The sequence below is a fragment of the Caretta caretta genome, chromosome 1, assembly GCF_965140235.1.
Source record: "Caretta caretta isolate rCarCar2 chromosome 1, rCarCar1.hap1, whole genome shotgun sequence".
Taxonomy (NCBI): domain Eukaryota; kingdom Metazoa; phylum Chordata; order Testudines; family Cheloniidae; genus Caretta; species Caretta caretta.
In genome coordinates, this window is record NC_134206.1 from 37,962,998 (window position 1) to 37,986,633 (window position 23,636).

The 23,636-nt window shown below is 39.4% G+C and overlaps 1 protein-coding gene across 3 annotated transcripts in view; it reads left to right on the plus strand.

The window, feature by feature from the left end:
* ATM (ATM serine/threonine kinase) overlaps positions 1-23,386 on the plus strand; it is a 120,158-nt gene extending 96,772 nt beyond the window's left edge. For all 3 annotated transcript variants that reach the window (XM_048844502.2, XM_048844508.2, XM_075127183.1), the window contains 13 exons: positions 553-666; positions 1,176-1,334; positions 2,820-2,958; positions 3,934-4,016; positions 4,461-4,601; positions 6,055-6,171; positions 8,294-8,443; positions 9,069-9,234; positions 11,743-11,829; positions 11,915-12,029; positions 18,248-18,311; positions 19,212-19,348; positions 19,472-23,386. In XM_048844502.2, the coding sequence (XP_048700459.2) occupies positions 553-666; positions 1,176-1,334; positions 2,820-2,958; positions 3,934-4,016; positions 4,461-4,601; positions 6,055-6,171; positions 8,294-8,443; positions 9,069-9,234; positions 11,743-11,829; positions 11,915-12,029; positions 18,248-18,311; positions 19,212-19,348; positions 19,472-19,652 (1,653 nt within the window). In that variant the 3' untranslated portion in view covers positions 19,653-23,386. The remainder of the gene's footprint in view (positions 1-552; positions 667-1,175; positions 1,335-2,819; positions 2,959-3,933; positions 4,017-4,460; positions 4,602-6,054; positions 6,172-8,293; positions 8,444-9,068; positions 9,235-11,742; positions 11,830-11,914; positions 12,030-18,247; positions 18,312-19,211; positions 19,349-19,471) is intronic.
* Positions 23,387-23,636: the final 250 nt, after the last annotated feature.

Genomic DNA, 23,636 nt, shown 5'->3' on the forward strand with positions numbered 1-23,636 from the left:
TACGTTGTTTCTTGTTTTAAATTATATTGTAAGCTTTCCCGGTTGGGGACTGTCTTACCATCCATTTTTATAGTACCCAGACCCGTGGGGCCTCAATCTTAATTGAGGCATCTAAGCACTGCTGTAATAAAATAACAATAATAGCACTTTTAATAATAATAATAAAAAGCCATCAGGCAGTGACTGAATGAAGAGGTCTTTCATATAATCAGGGTCAGTCCCACTCAGAGTTTTATAAACCAGTAAGGCTACTTTGAACTGAATTTGCTACTTAATAGCAAAGCTGGCTGAGTATGATCCTGATAGCTCAAACCCATGAGCGGTTGTGCTGCTGCATACTGATCAAGCTGCAAGCACTGGGACTTGTGGCACCCAGCGAGCGACTAGTGAGGAGGGAGTGGCGTGCAGCATGCTGCCACTAGGGCAGCCAGTAAATGTTTTTAAAATGTTTTTAAAATGTCAGTACATACCCACTGGTGCTTATCTACTGATTTGTGTTTGTGATCTCTTTTATGTGCATTGCTGCGTTACATCTGATTTATTTTTCAACAGACAGATGCAGAGAAGATTCCGTCATACAAGTTTTTGCCTCTGATGTACCAGCTGGCTGCTCGAATGGGAACCAAGATCATGGGCTGTCTAGGATTTCATGAAGTTTTAAATAATGTAATCAATACTAAATCATAAGTATTGTGATTAGATTAATGGTACAGAGATGCATCTTACTTATGTTAAAACTCCTAAAGAGAACATGCATCTTCTTTAGCACAATTCTGTCTTGACTGAGTCATGTAGCCTAAACTATTCCATTACAGAATGAGATGTAGCAAACTTGAAATGTAAAACTTGGTTTTTGTTCTGCCAATTCTTTTCACTGATTTAGGAGTCTTCTTAGAATAATCAGACCATTGTATTAAAAACATACTTTATATAGTACAGACATCAAAATACAGACTTAGCTATGGTGTTACTTTATTTTTGTCTGTAAAGGACCATGAAAGGTTAAAAAAAAAAGTTCAGTCCTTTCTATGTTGATTATAATATGAAAGAGTTGAATAGTGTTTTATTGAACATTTGCTTCTTAGTTTAAAATCTTAGTTAACTGCTCTGATTTGTAATTCATTTTAATTTTTATAATATCTTTAATAACTGACTTTTGTTATATTTCTTGACAGCTAATATCTAGAATTTCACTGGATCATCCACATCATACTTTGTTTATAGTATTGGCTTTGGCAAATGCCAACAAGGATGAACTCTTGGCAAAATCAGAGGCAATAAGAAGAAACAGACTAACAAAAAATGTACCGAAAGAAATCTCCCAGCTAGATATGGTACTCAAATCAAACTGAATTTTGTTTATGAATCACATAGTTCTGGGTTATGAATCACATTTAGTATCATAATGTCAAAAAGTTAATTTACTTTAAAAGGATGTTATAGTGCAGAGTTTCATTTACTTGATTTTTTTGGTGGGGTGAGGAAGAATGGGGAAAAATTAAATATTGATTTTTAAAATCAAAACTTGTAATTATGGACATTGGGGACCTACCAGCCTTGACAGTTGTTATTCAAATCAGCTATTACAAGAGTGTCATAAAGGAAATTTTTTTTGGATTTTTCACCCTGTGAGATATTGTAAAGACATTTTAGCTGCATCAAGAGCTTGAGCGGGTTTATAAGTGAGAAGTCGATAATGACCAAAGTTTTTTCTGTTTTAATGTTAAGTGAGTGTTTAATGTAAATCTGTAAGATAAAAGTATTTGGGTTTGTGCAACATGGTTCTAATATCTTTATTTCTTTCCCAGAGAAAAAGAGTAACGTTAGTGCTATAAACCGTAATGACTTGTAACATTATATCATGGCTTCTTTTTTAAGTTAGCATTATTATTGTTTTGGTTGATAATTATCATTGCTATGATTATGGTGATTTTCTCAGCCTTTCATTATTGGAGCCCCTCTGTGGTGCTCTTTGGGCACTTTCTTTGTCCCCTCACACTGTTGACCTCTCATAGTTTTCTGGCTTCTCTCCTTTATTCTGTCCATTTCCCGTTGTCTTTTCTGGGAGGGTTTCCTTATCTTTTTTCCATATTTGTCGCTGGCTTTTCTCCTCTTCTCTGATAGTTCTGATCCCTTTCCCCAACTCGTCAGTAGTCTACGTGTAGCTGCGGTTTGGGGCTCCCATTGGTGGTGTGATAAGTTGAGCAAAGTGCCACAAAGTTGGAAGCAGAGAAGGGAAGCTTGGGTGGGCAAGCCGCTTGAGCCTTCAGCCTTGTACATGTGAGCTGCTCCCCCAGCCAGCTACATTAGGGACAATAGCAGAAGCAGGAAAGGGGATGGTGGGTGGATTTCCAAGAGCCAACAACCCCTTTATTTGCCCCATGTTTGCAGGAGGATGGAGAGTGGATCTGGTGTCCTGCAGCTTTCGCAGCCTCACTCCTTCTCCACATTGTTTGGATATACCCACTCCCACAAATAGTTCACTGTTCTTCCCACCCCAGGTTGGAAAACACTGAATTAGCATTTATATTAATCCAGGTTTGTATTGCAGAGGGTATTCAGTACTTGTGTTTCCTCTGTTTTCACAGGATAGCTTCAGTTCTACTTGATGGCAATATACAGTGTGTCTTTGATCTGACAAGAAGTAACTTGCAAAATGTCAGGTTTCAGAGTAGCAGCTGTGTTAGTCTGTATTCGTAAAAACAAAAGGAGTACTTGTAGCACCTTAGAGACTAACCAATTTATTTGAGCATAAGCTGTCGTGAGCTACAGCTCACTTCATCGTGTTTGGGTTTTTGTTTGTTTGTTTTGTTCTGTAGGATCGAATGGAGGCTGCCAGCAAGATAATTAACATCATAAAAAGTAGGAGACCTCAAATGGTTAGAGGTGTTGAGGCACTTTGTGATGCATACATCACATTAGCAAATCTGGATGCCACTCCATGGAAATCTCAAAGAAGTAAGTATTTGAAAAGAGGGCTTCTTGGTCAGTAGTTAGGCAATGTATTTAGAGTTACAATTACTAAGCTTTACTCCCAGCTCTACCATTGCCTTATCTTGGGGCGGTCACTGAGTCTCTCTAGCCTTCAGTTCCCCCAGCTGTAAAATAGGCATGACACTGCATAAGGTGGGGATAGGTCAGTTAACTATTGTTTTCTTGAGATCCTTGGATGAAAGTTGCTATTTAAATATTAAGTATTATTACCAAAATGCAGATGGGCTGCTGTACTGCTACTATGTCCTAATTGTATTAAATATAAGACCTACTCTGGTTTAGAAGTCTCATGAAACAACTTGCACTGTGAGGTTCAGCTGGAGTGGTTCTTGGATATGAGACCTGCAGAGAATTCCTAGTGCTACTGGGAGCAAGGGCACTGGAACAGGGGAGGCCTGGGGGTCATGACCCCATCCCTTTTTACTGGCCGTAGGGGCAAGCAACAAGGGAGGGGGAGAGAGGAACGAGCGGAGGCCGGGGTGTTGTGAGGAGGGATGGAGTGGGGATGAGGTCTGGGGGGGAGTGGCGGCACGAGGGCGGGGTCTCGGGGAAGGGGCAGCACGGGGGCAGAGACTTGGGGGGAAGGGGCAGGATGGGGCGTCAGGTGGGTGAGGCGGCATGAGCACATGTGCTTGCAGAGAAGGGGCAGCATGAGGGTGGCGGCTTGGGGGGTGGGGCCATGGTTCGGCCACTGGTGGCCCCCTACTTTCAGGGAGCTTCCATTGCTCCTGACTGTGAGGGAAGTGTTTTCATTACCTCAGTCTGGCTCCTTAGATGAAAGGGCCCAAGGACTGCTTATGAGAGTAGCTGCCCTTTCCCTCACTCAGATATTGGGTTCAGGACCCAGACTGAGCAACCTTTTGGGGGAAAACAAGGGTAAAACTGATAAGTGTGAACTGCAGTTCTTGATTTAAAATAATGCATTGATTTTCACTGCAGAAGGCATAAGTATTCCTGCTGGCCAGCCTATTACTAAACTAAAGAACTTGGAGGATGTTGTTGTTCCCACCATGGAAATTAAGGTGAATAAAGTTGAGATATATTTACAATTTAATATGCATCCATTCCTTCTCAATGGAAGTCAAGGTGTGTGGTCCTTTGCTTTTTTTTTCTTTGCTTTAAATACCCTCTTTCCCCACCTTTGTTGCGTTTATGTATGTGCTTATGAGTACACGTTTACATATTTGTATATTTTTCAATAGATTTTGGTATATATTTGTGATATTGTATATTCATCTCTTAATATAGATATTGTTTCATTAGGTTTTTATATGCTTATTTTTAGTGCTAGTATGATTAATAAACTACTTGACCTTGGGAGACTACAGATATCCTATAGTAACAATCTTGCATTGTTTAAAGGCTGCTAATGAAGTTTGTAAAGCTTCAGGTTTATAGATAATGAAACATTTTTCTTCAGTGTAATGAATCTGATATTTTATAGTAATTTTTAATTATAATTTCAGGTGGACCCTACTGGAAAATATGAAAATTTGGTGACAATAAGGTCATTCAAGCCAGAGTTTCGCTTAGCAGGAGGCCTGAATCTGCCTAAAATAATAGATTGTATAGGATCAGATGGAAAAGAGAGGAGGCAACTTGTCAAGGTGAGCTGTATATGATGTAGTTGCCAGAAGGCAGTGTCCTGTTTCTACAAATCATAGACATGGAGCCAAATTTTTAAAAGTATTAAGTGTTGCTTTGCTAAGTGTTTCAATGCCTAACTGACTTAGGAGCCTCACTCATTTTCAAAAGTGACATAAGCATTTAGGAGCCTAAGTCCCACTGACTTCAACGAGACTTGCCTATGTCACCCTTTGAAAATGAGAGTTAGGCTCCTAGGTCAGTTAGGCATTACAATGCCCAAATACCTTTAAAAATCAGGGCTATGGAGAAAGTTGTGATCTGAGTACAGGAATGAAAGCCTGAAGCTCTTTAAGTTCTCATCCCAGCTCTCTAGCAGACTCCTCCTATGTGCTTGGGTGCATCACTTAAGATCTCTGTCTGTTTCCCCAGTACGGGTTATTTTGAGTGTGTGTGTTTGTACAAGTATTTTGAAAAGGAAATCACTAAGTATCTATAGAATATACTAATTTGTATATATCCGTCCTCCTACAATATGGACATGTACTATTGCCCAGTACTGGATAGAATATGAGACCTGCTGAAGTGTGTGATTATTTATGTTCCTTCTAGTGGCTGGAGTGTGTATTAAAATAAAGCACTTTATTTTCACACTGCTAAGCAAAGATGTGCTCAGAAGTTCATGCTTGTTGGTATAGAATTATTTGGATAGAATCGTAGAAGATTAGAGTTGGAAGAGACCTTAGGAGAACATCTAGTCCAGCCCTCTTTATTCTAAGTGCTTAGTCTTGTTTTTCTTAGAAATAAAAGGATTACTAGTTGGAGAGAATTTAAAAGCAGAGACTTTGAAATTTCAAACATATTTACAAGAGTCTAGAAAAGTTACTTTAGAATGGATTGATTTGATTAATGATCTCTAACTCCATTTATACATTCCCAAGGGGCTTTAAAAATAGTGACTGCATTAGTTCAACCAGCTTCATTTCTAGCCCATCTGATTGCACAGTGATATAGCACTACTCTTGGGAAATGTGGGTTTTACAGATCTCTGGCAGTGGTAACTAGGACTGTGTTGCAGTTGTAGTACTCTGAGACCCCTGGAAAAGCTGCACTCTGCAGTCCTTATGGCTAACTATGGGATAGGGTGTAACGTTGAATAAAATGAGATCTTTAAAAGCATGCTAACGTAAGTAAGTTACATAGGTTTTGGAAACCCTAAAAATCAAAAAGAAAATGTTTGACATGGGAAGAAGGAATAAAAACTGGTAGATCAACTTTATTTTCAAGCTTCTGAAGTGTACTACAAAACCAAGTATTAATTACATTTGCATAGCTTGACTTGGGTGGATAGGAGAACATTTAATTTTTATGTTTTATGGATGCTGTTGGTCTTCTAAGAGCACCTTTATTGCAATAAAGAGGAAGTTGGATGTTAGAAGTATTGTCCTTTAATTGCTTTTTGTATTTCTTCTAAAGGGCCGGGATGACCTGAGACAGGATGCTGTCATGCAGCAGGTTTTCCAGATGTGCAATACACTGCTCCAGCAAAACACTGAAACCAGAAAAAGAAAACTCACCATCCGAAGATATAAGGTAGCCTCCAGCAGCTGCTGCAGCAGAGTTGTGATAAATGGCACTTGTGTAGTGTGACAATTTTACTCTCTTCTTTTATCTCTATAACCCAAAAGCTAGCTAAAAGTACTGTATGTTGTCAAGAAATTAACTATGTCCTCAGGTGGGGAAGAGTTCAGATAAAACAAAGGCTACCATTTAATTTTCCACAAACGATAAAAGTCCACAGAAAAATTATTTGGTGCCCTGATGTCTATTTAAATACTCTTGGAAGCTTTCTTTGTACAGACTTGGAACAGTAAAATGAGAAAGCCATGTACTGCCACTCAGTTGTAAGCTGCTGACCATTAGGCTTCAGCACACAAGATCATTTAAGATTTCTCTTTAATTTCAGTCTTGTAGGATCCCTTACAAGTTCAACTGAGTCCAGAAGCCCAATCCTAAATCTGCAAATGCAGGATCTGAAAGTCAGAACTGTATTTGATGAGACAAAGAATGAATTTAATATTTCTGGATATAGAAAATTAGTTTGGACATAAGTTTTTCCCCTTTTTCTTCCCTTTAATGTGTATGGTGTGTACAAACCTATTATAAAAAGAGTTAAAATGAGCTGATAATTTTTTTAAATGAAAGTTGAATGAGCTTTGTCTTTGACAAATTGGAGCTGTGTGTTTCAGTCTGTGAAGTGATTTATCCTAATTATTTATGTATCCTATAATACTTTCAAGAACTCATAGGTGGATTTCACTCTGTCTTGCTTAAATAGTCTTCAAACAAACTTGGTATATTTTGTAAACATGCAAAATGAAGGAGGACAGGGAGGAAGGAAAAGGTGTTAATAAGGTTTTTAAATGTATAAATGGAAAATATCATCATGAAAACACAAACCCCCTCTTTACTTTGAGATTTCGAGTCTTTCATAATCCATCAGCAATAAACAACAAGGACAAGAAGACAGAAGATGTACAAAAAACAAAGGAGTAGGAAGGAATCAAAACTAAAAGAAATACCCACCACTCAATAGCCAGAGGATTGTTTAGTCTCCTTACCAATTCAGTCTGCTAAGGCTACCAACAAGGAGGGGGCAGTTAGAGCCAATTGTGATATGGACATCTATTGCCAGGTACTAGTGAACAGACTAAATTTGTGAGATTTGATAATGGTTTAAAAACTGGTTGATAGGTCAGAAGGTACCACTGTGGTCATCTAGTATCTCCAATTTCACATATGCTCATTGCAATTGTTACATGATATCTTAATCCGAGCAACTGCTTGTAATAATCTTATGAAGTTTGTGTTGAACTATTAGTAATCATTGCATCATTTTACTACCTGACCAAACATGGAAACTCAGCAGGGTAATTATGTTGTATTGAAGTATTAGTAATAGCTGTGAATGGTTCCCTAGCAGTTTCTTTTGCTAAAATGAGGTCTTCCAGTTGTGCTTAGAAAAAGCTGTATAAAAACAAGTGTGATGCTGTATGGCACAAGCTTGTGTTTGAAACAAAGCCACATGGCAAAAGACGATAAAAGGCAGCTGCATCTTCTCCATTTTGTCTTCAGTCCTGCTTCTGACCTCTTTTTATGTATGTGACTGTTTTACCATTTAACATCTCTCTTGTTCTTTCTTTTTTCTTTATTATAAATCTTTAGTTTTAGACACTAAAGGACTGGCTGTCAGCGTGGTATTTTGTGTAAGATCCAAACCTATGCTGACCTGGTGACGTGGCTGACCCTTTGGGGTCAGAAGAACATTTTGTCTATATGAGCAGAGGTTTTTTAAAATAACTTCTCACTGTACTGGACCTAGGTGAGCACTAGGTGCTGATTGGGAAACAGAGAATTGGGATGCAGTAAAGGAGGCTATGTGATTTATTTTTTGCTTCTTGATAACCAATGTGGGGAATCAGAAGCACAGTTTGTGACTGGTTGAGGAGTTTAACTTCAGTGTTACCCACCAGTCTTGGGAGTATCTGCTCTCCCTTTTGCAGCCTGTCCTGACCTTGGTATTTCCAGTGAGGGCTGCCCCAAGTACGCTGGGTCATAACAAGGTATGTTGAACTCAATTGTACAGTCTACTCCAATACACATGCCTTTTTAAGAGATACATGTTATGTTTGTGGTGTTGGTATTCTTTTCCCAGGTGGTCCCCCTTTCTCAGAGAAGTGGTGTCCTGGAGTGGTGCTCAGGGACAGCTCCCATCGGTGAATTCCTTGTGAATCCTGAAGAGGGCGCTCACAGGAGATACAGGCCAAAAGACTACAGCAGTATTCACTGCCAAAAGACTATGATGGTGAGTCACAATAGCAAAAAATCTTGCTCATTTAGTGTTGTGCAGAGATTCTTTAGAGTTTTGACCTTTTAAAAAAAATAAAGTATTGTGTTAATGAATAAATTTCTGTTTATAAGCACAATATTAAAAACTGAGAATATAGGCAATGAAATAGAACTACTTAACGAGGTCTCCAGGTTTATATGACAATAACCTGAGGTTAATTACTAAAAGTCTAAATTATAAAGTAAAAACTTGGCATAAGAAGGAACAAACTGTAGTTGGATCTCCAATAGCATCATGTGATGATCCCTTCCATTATCAAAGCTCAGTTGAAGTTCAAAATGGACCCTTTGTGGAAGCCGAACAGGGCATGCCATATTTTGCAGAATTAATTTACATTTGTCAGTGTTTCTCATGATAATGAGAGAACACAGTAGTTTATGAAAACTAGAAAATAATATAATTATTAACATGAATACAAAGAAGTTTTATCACAGCTACAAGATTGTGTATCTGTGTTAGAGAGAGAGCATTTGATATGGGAGTAGAACATCGTGTATTTCTTTCCAAAGATTGGAGTAGGCTCCATCCAAACTAGTTAATGAGTGAAAACATGTCTAATTTATTTGTGGTTTGTTTAAAGGATGCACAAAAACAGCATTCTGAAGAGAAATACAACATCTTTATGGACGTTTGCCAGAATTTTCAACCTGTGTTTCGCTATTTCTGCATGGAAAAATTCTTGGACCCAGCTGTTTGGTTTGAGAAACGATTGGCATATACTCGCAGTGTAGCTACATCATCTATTGGTATGTAAAGCAACTGCTATCATTCTTTTCAAGAGAATATATTTTCAAACCTAATGTTGGTATAAACTAGCATAACTATAAACAAGGAGATTAGAACATTTTACGGTAACAGCAATTAAGCTAAGACATATTGGGTGGGAAATAAAGAATAACAAAAACAGGTGTTTTGGTTTTTTTAAATGATGCCTTCCAGCACCCAGTTTATTGAAACACTGATTCCATTCGTCTCACTAGAAAGACTGTATCAAACATTGCTGTTTTGCTTTTTATAAGGTTTTTTTTAAGTCCTACAAGATTTAAAATATATTTTCAGTCAAACACTCAATTACCTAACGGCTGCTGCAGTTAACAGGGAAATGCAAAAAGTGGGTTTTAATAAGGTTCCATAAAATTGATTTTTTTTTCTTAACTCCTGGATAATTGAGTTCTGGGGTTAAAATAAATATTTAGGTTCTGGAAGACATCCAATAGTGTTAAAGTAGGCTCTATCTTCGGTCTAAACAACATGGCAAGAATCCCTATTTAATATAAGATGAACATACTGAGCATGTTTCAGAGTAGCAGCCAGTAGTTAGTCTGTATCTGCAAAAAGAAAAGGAGTACTTGTGGCACCTTAGAGACTAAAAAATTTATTTGAGTATGAGCTTTCGTGAGCTACAGCTCACTTCATCGGATGCATGCAGTGGAAAATACAGTGGGGAGATTTTATATACACAGAGAACATGAAACGATGGGTGTTACCATACACACTGTAACGAGAATGATCAGGTAAGGCGAGCTATTACTAGCAGGAGAGAAAAAAAATCCTTTTGTAGTGATAATCAAGGTGGGCCATTTCTAACAGTTGACAAGAACATGTGAGGAACAGTGTGGGGGGAAATAAACATAGAGAAATAGTTTTACTTTGTGTAATGACACATCCACTCCCAGTCTTTATTCAAGCCTAATTTAATAGTGTCCAGATTGCAAATTAATTCCAATTCAGCAGTCTCTCCTTGGAGTCTGTTTTTGAAGTTTTTTTGTTGAAGAATTGCCACTTTTAGGTCTGTAATCGAGTGACCAAAGAGATAGAAGTGTTCTCCAACTGGTTTTTGAATGTTATAATTCTTGACGTCTGATTTGTGTCCATTTATTCTTTTATGTAGAGACTGTCCAGTTTGGCCAATGTACATGGCAGAGGGGCATTGCTGGCACATGATGGCATATATCACATTGGTAGATGCGCAGGTGAACGAGCCTCTGATAGCGTGGCTGATGTGATTAGGCCCTATGATGGTGTCCCCTGAATAGATATGTGGACACAGTTGGCAAGGGGCTTTGTTGCAAGGATAGGTTCCTTGGTTAGCGTTTTTGTTGTGTGGTGTGTGGTTGCTGGTGAGTATTTGCTTCAGATTGGGGGGCTGTGTGTAAGCAAGGACTGGCCTGTCTCCCAAGATCTGTGAGAGTGGTGGGTCGTCCTTCAGAATAGGTTGTAGATTCTTTATGATGAGTTGGAGAGGTTTTAGTTGGGGGCTGAAGGTGATGGCTAGCATGTATGCCTTCTCTTAGGGTAAATTCCTGTTCAGTAGACCTGCACACAGCCCAATGACATGTTTAAGACCTCAACATGCAGTTTAAGTGGTGTACACAGCCCTATACAGAACCAGTCTTTCATACTTTTTCACACACGAAGATGATGTCCATACTTTGAATTCAATTTGTTATATAAAGTACAGTAGAATCTACTGATTGACATATGACCCGGAGACTTATTTGTGAATGACTGAATTTAACAAATTAGTGGGTTCGTTGTCAGCTAATAAGAAAAAGATAATGCATCACAAAATGCATGTTGTACATTTGTTTTGACAATTGTAGTTGTTATTTATTATATGCCAGAATGAACTTATGAAATACTGTTTTGTAAAAATATGAAACTTTGCTAGTAGTCACTCACTACAGCATCTCCTATCAAATGGTTTTGCTGAAAAGTGAGGAAAGATTGCTTCTTTTGTACGTATTTATAAAATTTATAGATTAGCAAAATCCAGATGTGAGAGTTCTACTGCATATTAAATATTTTTGACTTGTTCTTTATTTTACCATGAATCTACTTTCTTACTTGGACTGGTTTTATGAAGTCATAGGGCTAAATTGTCTGCTGATGCAAATGGGAAGAATTCCTCTGAAATAGAGCTGTGCGCATTTACATCAGCAGACATTTTCACCTATTTTATCTAATTCCATCTCTTCGTTTGCAAACGTATTGTATGACATTTGGTATTCTATACTGGAGCTACATGTATACATATAGAACTGTATGTATTATTTTTCTCTTTTTAACTTGTTTACATAAATCAAGCTTATTCTATGAATATGTTCTATTAGAATTTTCAACATTTTTACAAAGGTGAATGTGTGGGCGTAATCATGTACACTAAGGAGCAATCACGTACACTAAAATTTAAAATAGCTTTACAAATCATGATTACATACAGATAGTTTCATTTTGAGATAATCTCTTTTCAGTTGGTTACATACTTGGGCTTGGAGATAGACATGTACAGAATATCCTGATAGATGAGCAAACTGCAGAATTGGTGCACATAGACCTAGGTAAGAGGAAAAGTAAAAAAAAAAAAGCTTTCAATTTTCTTTTCCTAAACATTTTTGTAACATTTCACTATATCTCTTACTTCAGGGGTTGCTTTTGAACAGGGCAAAATCCTTCCCACACCAGAAACTGTTCCCTTTAGGTTAACCAGAGACATTGTGGATGGGATGGGTATCACTGGCGTGGAGGGAGTCTTTAGAAGGTAAGTGATGCTTCTTAGGTGTAAGAGGGCAGCAGAAGGTTCCCTAAATTATGATTGTTTATAGTATGTAATATAGTGCAGAGAGTGTTGAGAGAACACTTAACTTCCTATGGAGAGTAACTAAATCTGAATTAGTACCATGTAACAATCAATTATGGAATCTTTAATATTGTCCTTCAGTTGCACAGCTTCTCTCCTCATTTATCACTAATGGGTTAAGGCTGCCCATTGATGGAGTTCAGAGGTGGTCAGTTGTTGCTGGAGACTCCCATCAGTGCAGGCCACTAGATTTTCTCCCTTTGGCAATGGAACAGTTGATGGTGCAGTTTCTCTTGACCATTTTGTTTTACGGTAGACCCCTTATTGTACTGGGGATTGAGTGTTGGGGCACACTCTGCTAGGCCTTTCCCTTTTGTGGCACTAATACCACTTTGTGGGTTCCTCCTGCTACCTGCCTGGTCCAATATCCAAATTCTGGAGTCCTCAGTGAGTAGTTTAAATAATAAACTTTATTAAAAAAAGAAAGTAAAGCCATAAGCACTGGAGCTCTGTTGGTCAGGCAGAATCACGGTAGGGCAAACACACACACACCCTTAGCCAGATTGCTTGCCAAAGAACTGATAATAATGTACAATATATATATGTATTATCAGTTGACCAGTCAGTACAGGAAAACAGGTTACGAAATCAGAAACTGTTGCTTGGTAAGATAAAAAACTGGTGCTAGGCAGTAACAACCATAACAGGTCCTGGAGACCCGCCCTTCTCTGGCCAGGAGTCCCTTCTGCACATGTGCAGATCCGCAAAGTTCACCCTTAGGCTGCACTCTCTCTACGCACCCTATGCTGTTAGTGCGGCCTACAGTGAGTAGTTCATAAAAATAGAACACCTCTAAATCACTGTACATACGTAACGTAAGTTGCGTTATGATGCTCTGCATTGCTTTCTTCTTGCCTTCAAACCACTGCAAAGGCATTTCCAGTGCTTCGAAGGCATCAATATGAAGGCATGTCAACTTGCTCATATAAAACTGGTCGTTTGTAAGACTGGAGTTGAGAGTCTTCTGTATAACTTCAATTTTGATTTGTTTTCTTGTGATAGATCTAGCTGCGCACTAGCCAAGGAGAACATGGTTTTTGACCTAATAGACATAATGTTAGAAACCCCTCCCTCCACTGCATCTAGAAATGAGACCAGACATCCTTTACCAAGGTCCTATCCCCCATTCAGCCCATTTACACTTGACAGCTTGGCTGTTAGGCCAGAACTATTAATCAGGCTTGCACTGTTCTCCAAAGTGACAGGGAATTTACTCTTCTTCAAGAAGCTTGAACACGAAAGATCTAACCTGAATCTGGATAAAGTTTATCTTGTGGTATCAAGGGAAAACAAAAACCCCAAGAACCCTGATACCCAGCTATTCTGGATTTTCTTCAGGACAGTCTGCTCTCAGAAGGTAAACAGGCTCATGCTGATTAGTACTTGGATGGGTGACTCCTTAGGAACATTGGGTGTTCCTCAGCACCCAAAGTCACAGCAAGGCTCAGGTCGCAAGTTACACACCAATACCCATGCAATAGGTAACACGACCAATTAGTGACCAGACGAACAGGCTAGTTCAAACTGGACACTCCTCCAAAGGATTTATATCCCCTGTTCAAATGAAGAACAGCTTTTGAAGCCAATGCAGAGAATTGCCCACCCAGGGTCAAAACAGACATGGCTGTCTGGAGGGGAGAAGCACATACCTGGAAAACAAATTTCCAAAATCTCAGCATACACATCCTTGTAGTTCACTTTGACAGCTCTGTCAGTGGTGTGTCTGAACGAAAACCACAAACATGGCCACATAGGATCAGACCAGCAATTTGAGTCCAATAAACTGTCTATGACAATGACCAGTCAATATGTAGGCATCTAGGAGCAATGGGGGAAAAGTGTATGAGCCTCATCAAAGGAAGACTTGCAAAGTTAAGTGTCCATTCCCCTACAGAGGCATCCTTTAATAAGAAGATACTACTGGGCTGGTTCGGCTTTTGACATGTTGAAACTGTCTTCATTCCATACAACCTCAGAAAAATCCTCCATGTCTTTTGGCTCAGAACAATCTCAGACCAAGACCTATCCACACAGTGCAGCCAAGAAGCTATGAGCACCATCATTACCAGGAGGCGTTGGAGACAGATTCGCCATGTGCTTCAGATGGAAACCGGTTCCATCACCAGAATAGCATTAAGATGGACACCTGAATGCAAGCGAAAATGAGGCTGCTCAAAAACAACATGGTGAAGAGCTGTGGAAGCTGAGCTGAAAAAACTTGGAACACAGCTGGGGAACCATTGAAAGCCTTGCCAGAAACACACGAGAGTGGAGGAGCTTCATAGAATCATAGAATATCAGGGTTGGAAGGGACCTCAGGAGGTCATCTAGTCCAACCCCCTGCTCAAAAGCAGGACCCATACCCAATTAAATCATCCCAGCCAGGGCTTTGTCAAGCCTGACCTTAAAAACGTCTAAGGAAGGAGATTCCACCACCTCCCTAGGCAACGCATTCCAGTGTTTCACCACCCTCCTAGTGAAAAAGTTTTTCCTAATATCCAACCTGAACCTCCCCCACTGCAACTTGAGACCATTACTCCTTGTCCTGTCCTCTTCCACCACTGAGAATAGTCTAGAACCATCCTCTCTGGAACTACCTCTCAGGTAGTTGAAAGCAGCTATCAAATCCCCCCTCATTCTTCTCTTCTGCAGACTAAACAATCCCAGTTCCCTCAGCCTCTCCTCATAACTCATGTGTTCCAGACCCCTAATCATTTTTGTTGCCCTTCGCTGGACTCTCTCCAATTTATCCACATCTTTCTTGTAGTGTGGGGCCCTAAACTGGACACAGTACTCCAGATGAGGCCTCACCAATGTCGAATAGAGGGGAACGATCACGTCCCTCGATCTGCTCGCTATGCCCCTACTTATACATCCCAAAATGCCATTGGCCTTCTTGGCAACAAGGGCACACTGCTGACTCATATCCAGCTTCTCATCCACTGTCACCCCTAGGTCCTTTTCCGCACAACTGCTGCCTAGCCATTCGGTCCCTAGTCTGTAGCTGTGCATTGGGTTCTTCCGTCCTAAGTGCAGGACCCTGCACTTATCCTTATTGAACCTCATCAGATTTCTTTTGGCCCAATCCTCCAATTTGTCTAGGTCCTTCTGTATCCTATCCCTCCCCTCCAGCATATCTACCACTCCTCCCAGTTTAGTATCATCCGCAAATTTGCTGAGAGTGCAATCCACACCATCCTCCAGATCATTTATGAAGATATTGAACAAAACCGGCCCCAGGACCGACCCTTGGGGCACTCCACTTGATACCGGCTGCCAACTAGACATGGAGCCATTGATCACTACCCGTTGAGCCCGACAATCTAGCCAGCTTTCTACCCACCTTATAGTGCATTCATCCAGCCCATACTTCCTTAACTTGCTGACAAGAATACTGTGGGAGACCGTGTCAAAAGCTTTGCTAAAGTCAAGAAACAATACATCCACTGCTTTCCCTTCATCCACAGAACCAGTAATCTCATCATAGAAGGCGATTAGATTAGTCAGGCATGACCTTCCCTTGGTGAATCCATGCTGACTGTTCCTGATCACTTTCCTCTCATGTAAGTGCTTCAGGATTGATTCTTTGAGGACCTGCTCCATGATTTTTCCGGGGACTGAAGTGAGGCTGACTGGCCTATAGTTCCCAGGATCCTCCTTCTTCCCTTTTTTAAAGATTGGCACTACATTAGCCTTTTTCCAGTCATCCGGGACTTCCCCCGTTCGCCACGAGTTTTCAAAGATAATGGCCAATGGCTCTGCAATCACAGCCGCCAATTCCTTCAGCACTCTCGGATGCAACTCATCTGGCCCCATGGACTTGTGCACATCCAGTTTTTCTAAATAGTCCCTAACCACCTCTTTCTCCACAGAGGGCTGGCCATCTATTCCCCATGTTGTGATGCCCAGCACAGCAGTCTGGGAGCTGACCTTGTTCGTGAAGACAGAGGCAAAAAAATCACTGAGTACATTAGCTTTTTCCACATCCTCCGTCACTAGGTTGCCTCCCTCATTCATTAAGGGGCCCACACTTTCCTTGGCTTTCTTCTTGTTGCCAACATACCTGAAGAAACCCTTCTTGTTACTCTTAACATCTCTCGCTAGCTGCAGCTCCAGGTGCGATTTGGCCCTCCTAATTTCATTCCTACATGCCCAAGCAATATTTTTATACTCTTCCCTGGTCATATATCCATCCTTCCACTTCTTGTAAGCTTCTTTTTTATGCTTAAGATCCGCTAGGATTTCACCATTAAGCCAAGCTGGTCGCCTGCCATATTTACTATTCTTTCGACACATCGGGATGGTTTGTCTCTGTAACCTCAACAGGGATTCCTTGAAATACAGCCAGCTCTGCTGGACTCCTTTCCCCTTCATGTTAGTCCCCCAGGGGATCCTACCCATCCGTTCCCTGAGGGAGTCGAAGTCTGCTTTCCTGAAGTCCAGGGTCCGTATCCTGCTGCTTACCTTTCTTCCCTGTGTCAGGATCCTGAACTCAACCAACTCATGGTCACTGCCTCCCAGATTCCCATCCACTTTTGCTTCCCCTACTAATTCTACCCGGTTTGTGAGCAGCAGGTCAAGAAAAGCTCCGCCCCTAGTTGGCTCCTCTAGCACTTGCACCAGGAAATTGTCCCCTACGCTTTCCAAAAACTTCCTGGATTGTCTATGCACCGCTGTACTGCTCTCCCAGCAGATATCAGGAAAATTAAAGTCACCCATGAGAACCAGGGCATGCGATCTAGTAGCTTCTGCGAGCTGCTGGAAGAAAGCCTTATCCACCTCATCCCCCTGGTCCGGTGGTCTATAGCAGACTCCCACCACTACATCACTCCTGTTGCTCACACTTCTAAACTTAATCCAGAGACACTCATGTTTTTCTGCAGTATCGTACCGGAGCTCTGAGCAGTCATACTGCTCCCTTACATACAGTGCTACTCCCCCACCTTTTCTGCCCTGCCTGTCCTTCCTGAACAGTTTATAACCATCCATGACAGTACTCCAGTCATGTGAGTTATCCCACCAAGTCTCTGTTATTCCAATCACGTCATAATTCCTTGACATCACCAGGTCCTCCAGTTTTCCCTGCTTGTTTCCAAGGCTTTGTGCATTCGTATATAAGCACTTGAGATAATCTGCTGATCGCCCCTCATTCTCAGTATGAGGCAGGAGCCCTCCCCTCACAGACATTCCTGCCTGTGCTTCCTCCCGGTATCCCGCTTTCCCACTTACCTCAGGGCTTTGGTCTCCTTCCCCCGGTGAACCTAGTTTAAAGCCCTCCTCACTAGGTTAGCTAGCCTGCTCGCATAGATGCTCTTCCGTCTCTTCGTAAGGTGGAGCCCGTCTCTTCATCACTGCCCTAAACACCAGAGGCGTAATGGGAACATGATGATGATGATGCCGACTGGGTTGGTTCCCAGATAACGTCTTAGTTTACATTGCTTTCTTTATATGGGGGAACAGCCATTCTTGCCTATTATTTTACTATAATAATTAAAAATCTGTTCTCTTTTCCTCCCTACTTCTGTGGTTCGCTGCTCGCTACTTCCCATTAGTGATGAATGAGGAGATGTGCAACAGAATGAGAAATTTCTTACCTGGTAATAGTCTTACTGTTAGCAGTTTCTCTCCTCATTCAACCCTCCCTGGCAATTTGGTAAGTAACTGGACTACAAATTGATTTTTTTCTCTAATAGGACACTTAGACATATAATTGTGTTAAGGTAATTAATATATCAGGTTTTTGTCAAGTTGTCGCTAATAATCGGTTGCTGGAGTGTTACTATAGTTTAGGAAGAACTCGTCTGGTGGCCTGAGCTGAAGTTCATGGCTAGTCTTAAGGGCTCCAGCAACAACATTGGGCCCCCTACAAATTCACAGGTGTGGGGCATTAGCCCATTAGTGAAGAATGGAGAGAGAGGATGCTAACAGAAAATTATCAGGTCAGAAATTCCTCAGTCATTTTCTAAAATGGAAGCTTCAGTGAGGATAATCTTGTGGTAAAATAATCTCTGAGAAGGGTATGAATACCAGTTGTTTAAACGATAGAAAAATACTCTTTGGTTTTAGTAAAATGGGAGAAAATCCAAAAATGTGATTTTAAAAAAAAAATTTTTTTGTAGATGCTGTGAGAAGACTATGACTGTTATGAGAAATTCCCAAGAAGCTTTGCTGACTATCGTGGAGGTAAATGTTTCTTCATGCTTCCTGATGGAAAACTGAAAGAAAACTTTTAATTCCCTGCCTTCATATATGCAGGCTGGAATGTTTTATGACTCTTACTATTAGCTACAAATGAATATTTGTAGCAAGTTTTTCACGTTGTAGTTCCATTGCATTTTCCAGAATTACTCATGCATGTAGCTTTTTCTAAACCATCACCAACTCACATTACTTTGGTAACCATTTCAGGCATATAAATTGTTAAAACAAATTGCCTGTTATTCAGTATCCAGAAACTTCCAGTAAGAGAGAACTATAGCATTCCTACCAGGACCAGTGCCATGGGAATTAAATCCCTTTTATACAGTACTTTCAGTAGACAAAATGTGGTGATTTCGTGAAGTGTAATAGAAAATATCAGTTTGGGTATTTTGCCCTGGCAACACGGTGTTACTTTTAAAGAACATAATAATCAAGGCACAACCGTAAAACAATGCTAACACGCAACCAAACACTCAACAAAATAAGAGAAAACAATGGTGTTTTGCTACACAAGCTTCTTAATAATTTGAAAATTAAAAAGGAATTTAAAAAGGAGCATAAGATTGTGTACTGAAAACCAATAACAATATTTAATCATTAAAAATAATGACCTTTTAATTGTAGAGATGGGCCAGTGCAACAAAATTTGGATTGGATCAGAAGTTCTCCAATGTCTGGGGATGGTCAGATGTGCTGGGTTTTGATTCTGGACCATGTCTGCTTAATTGAGACATTCTGATTCTACTGGATTGTGCCAAATAAGAGACTCTTACCCACGTGTCTAGCATGGGCTTCAGCTGTTTTATTTATGTCTTCCTGTTAGGACATTGAACTAGTTGTAGTTTAAAACTTAATGTAAAAAGATAATTCTTTGCTGTGTAGGTGCTGCTCTATGATCCTCTCTTTGACTGGACCATGAATCCTTTGAAAGCATTGTATTTGCAACAGAGACCAGAGGATGAGGCTGACATCAACTCCACACTCAGTACCAGTGATCAGGAATGTAACAGAAAAGCCAGGTAAGAGGTGCTTCTTAATTTCTTGCCTTGGATTTTATACTTTTCTCTTCTTACCCAAAGTTGTTCATCCTATTCGGGCGACATATATAATCTGATTATTTGTCATTTTTATTTTGCTATCAGAGATGACCAGAGTTTTAACAAAGTTGCAGAACGTGTCCTGATGAGGCTTCAGGAGAAGCTGAAAGGTGTAGAGGAGGGAACAGTGCTCAGTGTGGGAGGACAGGTGAACCTTCTCATACAGCAGGCTATGGATCCCAAAAACCTCAGTCGGCTCTTTCCAGGGTGGAAGCCCTGGGTATGATCTTGAAGTATCCAATACATTTTAAAGAGTGAATAGGAAACCTGTTCAATTTTGGGGGAAGGGTGGCTGGGTCAGCATTTCATATTGATGTTTCTTAATGGAAATACTATATGAGAATCAACTGTGTAGATTATAAAGCAGTAGTCCTGAAACAAGTGTTTAATTTTTAAATGATCTTTATCAGATTATATTGTTGATCTCCAGAACTGTGTTCACCATACACAAAACCCTAAGTGCAGTATTCTGGTGTTCCTATACCATACCAAGAAAATCTTGTGACCTTCCAGGAACAGATACTTTTTGCTTGCAGTGAGATGGCATGTACAATGTTTTTGCAAAACCTTTTTAAAACATCCATCTAATCTTGGATATTAGTTAAGCATCTAGAGCTTGATTTGTATAACATTTATAGACTATATTATTACCTTTACTGAATGAATGATTTGTAAGCTAAAAGACATCAAATAAGTCACTTAAATGTGTTACAAAAGAAGAAGAAACACTGTATCTTAAAGCTGATGTTGAAGTGATACTAGACAAAACTACAAAAAGGGAAATGTTAAATATAAAAGTTTAGCGCTAAAAATAATTTCATATCCAGTGAACTGATAGGTTCTTGTGTATTTTATAGCCTAATTAGACAGCTGATGATGAGGAAATGGGACATTATTGCACAGTATTTTCTAGATAAATGATCTTTGAGCCAAGTAGAATATAGTGCTGCTTTTTGTGCTGCTGTAGCTTAAATTGTTTTGACACTTTCCTTGTATAAACCATGATTTTTAGCATTTTAAGTAACGACATTAACTTTATCTCCAACTCATCTATTAAAGTAGACTGATCCTGGGCTGAAACCTGACATACAGGGTCTGGTTCAAGAGCAAACTCTCTTTTGATATCTGACATAAATACATTTTGGAAGCTTTAAAGTTATATTTTGAATGCACAACTTGTGTGCAGTTTTACTAGTTACATTTCATTGCTTGCCCCTTTGTAATATATGAAACTGCCTACTTTGGTAAGATAGTCAATAAGCATGTGTAATAGGGAAATCTGTTCCGTCCATAGTGTCCATGTTATGCCTTCTGAAATCCTTCCTGAAACATTTTTTGTTTTATTTTAAAAAGTACAAATAAAAGATACAAAGTCTGACAAAATTCAGCAAAATCCTTAATATGGACTTTCTGCCTTTTTCATAGCAGTGTAAGTTAATGATGGAGTGTTGGCATAATTTAGCATTTCGCTGACTTTAGTTTGCCTTATTTTTGCTATTTCACTGTAATTTTAAAATTTATTTTTTCTACGCACATTTTATTTCAGACTTCTGGTAGAAATTAAGACAAGTCTTTTTTAGTTTGGTGATGCTGCAGACACACATTTCTGTTAGAGACATGGTGGGTGAAGTAATATCTTTTATTGGACCCACTTCTGTTGGTGAGAGAGACAAACTTTCTAATATACATTTTGCAGACCTGAAGAAGAGCTCTGTATGGCGTGAAAGCTTGTCTCTCTCATCAGCAGAAGTGGGTCCAATAAAAGGTATCACCTCACCCACCTTGTCTCTCTAATATCCTGGGACCGACACATTTACAACAACTCTGTGCATACACTTATATTGACGCTCATCAGTGTTGGATTCAACCTTAAAATTGCATCCTGGGTTTCTTACTATACAGAGTAAGGGAAGAGTGAAAATTACTTCCTTTAGGGGGACAGTAGTTTGTAGCTACACCTCAGAATTAAACGTGTCTGATGGGACAAGTGCCCCACTATACTGAAGTATTAATGACATCATCTAGGAAAAGGAGAAGAGTCTTGCCATGCAACTGTGGGATGGCAAGCAGTAGGACACTGAGCAAAAAGCCTTTGGCCAAGATTTTCAAAAATAGGTGCTTAAAGTTAGGTTGCTAAATAAGTGAGACCTGATTTTCAAATGTAGTGAGTGACTTTAGTGGAAGCTGCTGGATGCTGAGCACGTCAGAATGTCAGGTAACTTATCTAGAGGCCTAAATACAGAAATAGGAGTCTTAACTTTAGGCACTTATTTTTTAAAATCTGGGCTATTGGTTTTACAACCTGCAATTTTGTCACCATTCCTCTAAAAAACACCAAAATCACTGTAAGGGACTCATGTTTAATTGGGCCAGGGTTCTAGCTCCTGTTATATGTATAGATGTAGCACATAAGTGTTTGGGTAAACTCTATCCCGACTGCACCGGTTATGGAGAAATCCCCCTGGAAAGGGACACTGTCAACTAGTTAGGCCCAAAATTTAGGTTTTGTGTTAAAATAAATCATTAATCTAATATGAATAAACTGTTCATTAATTTTTAGCTTCAGAGATGAGATAGTTTTAAATTTAAACATTCCCCTATAGTGTCGTGTGAACTCAGTGTGCATGAGGACCAGAAAATGAAATTAATCCATTTGTTTTCATTGCCCAAGCTGCATTAATGGCAAAAAAGAAATGTATATAAATTATGTATGCTTTCGTTATTTATAATGGAAGATCATGTATTAATTTTACATTGACAATGTTACTTGTGTGGAGGAATACCTAATTAAGTGATGTTAATGTGTGATACACTAGCATTTACATTAACCTTGTTATACTAATTACAGTGAAGTTACCAGTGTCAAGCCACAGTACGCCACACCACCCAACAGAGACCATTTAAGCATTGAGCTTTCTTTCGGTTTTTGTATGTTGCAGTAGTTCTCTCTTTTTAAAAGTAAGAACTGGAAATGTGAATATTGTATTTGACTTCTAAACGGTATATTTTTGAGCCACATGCCTGGATTTTCCTTTGTATAAGAGAGACCCAGAAAAGACCTTTAATAAATACATGAAGTGTGAATGGCATTTTGTTCTGAATAATGGTTAGGCAGAAATTGAAGTGCAGTAGCATTGAAACTAAGGTAGATTAATATCGAAGAGCCATATGCATTTACTATATTAGTAAGGTAAAAATATGTGAAGCCATGTTATATTGCATTTTTTTATATTCTGGTATTTCCCTGGAGTATGTTAATTGTTATATGCTTGAAAAATGTGATGAATTTTTCATAGACTGTTTCTAAGGAAAATATTAGACCTTTGTGAGCCTATGATATGAAGGGAAGGGTTGTTTTTTTTTAAATAACAGATTTAGATTTATATTTTTTTAAAGCCAGTGACAACTTTGTTGCATATGTAAAATGAATTATTGGTGTTTACGCAGTTTCTGTTGGACAAGTGCCCCACCTCAAATCTCAGCAAAGAGGCCACAGATTTCAATAGGCTTTGGAGACTGAACCTACCATTTCTACCACTAGAGAAGATTACTCCAGAACAGCAATGGAGCTAAATTGGCAGGGTAGTGTGGGGAAGCCAGGCTGTTTGGGGAAAGTGAAGACTTCAGTCTCCATAACTACTGAACTGGAACCTTTTTCATGATCTCTAATGACCAACAACACACACTTTCTCATTAATTTCCCAGTAGTTATGAAGTGAGTTATGTTGCTATGGAACTTTGGGCTTAAAGAATACACATTAGAATACACATCTGATTTCACCACTAAAAACTCTTTGCTTAAAACTGAGAAGTTATGAATTCATAAAATGTATTTTATATTTGCATGTGGTACTGCATGACTGATTGTTTTTTCTGTATGAATATTAATCTTCTGTACCTGCAAGAGCCATAACGCTTCTGTGAAAAATTTTCAATAAAGATATCATTGTTAGCAATGGGTGCTAGGGTTGACGTAGTGAAATTCAATTGCGTGACTGTTAAAAGTTGAAGGTATATGTTCTTTTCATTATTACTTTTGCAGTTCAGAGTCTGAACCTAGTGTAAGCTGCTGCAGTGTTGTCTTGTAGAGTCTGCAGACAACCTGAAACAAAGCCTTTGAAAGGTATGAACTCCCCTTGCTCCACTGATCTATTGAATGTTGATACCAAAACCTAATGAGGATATTTAAAATGTCACTATTAACTAAACT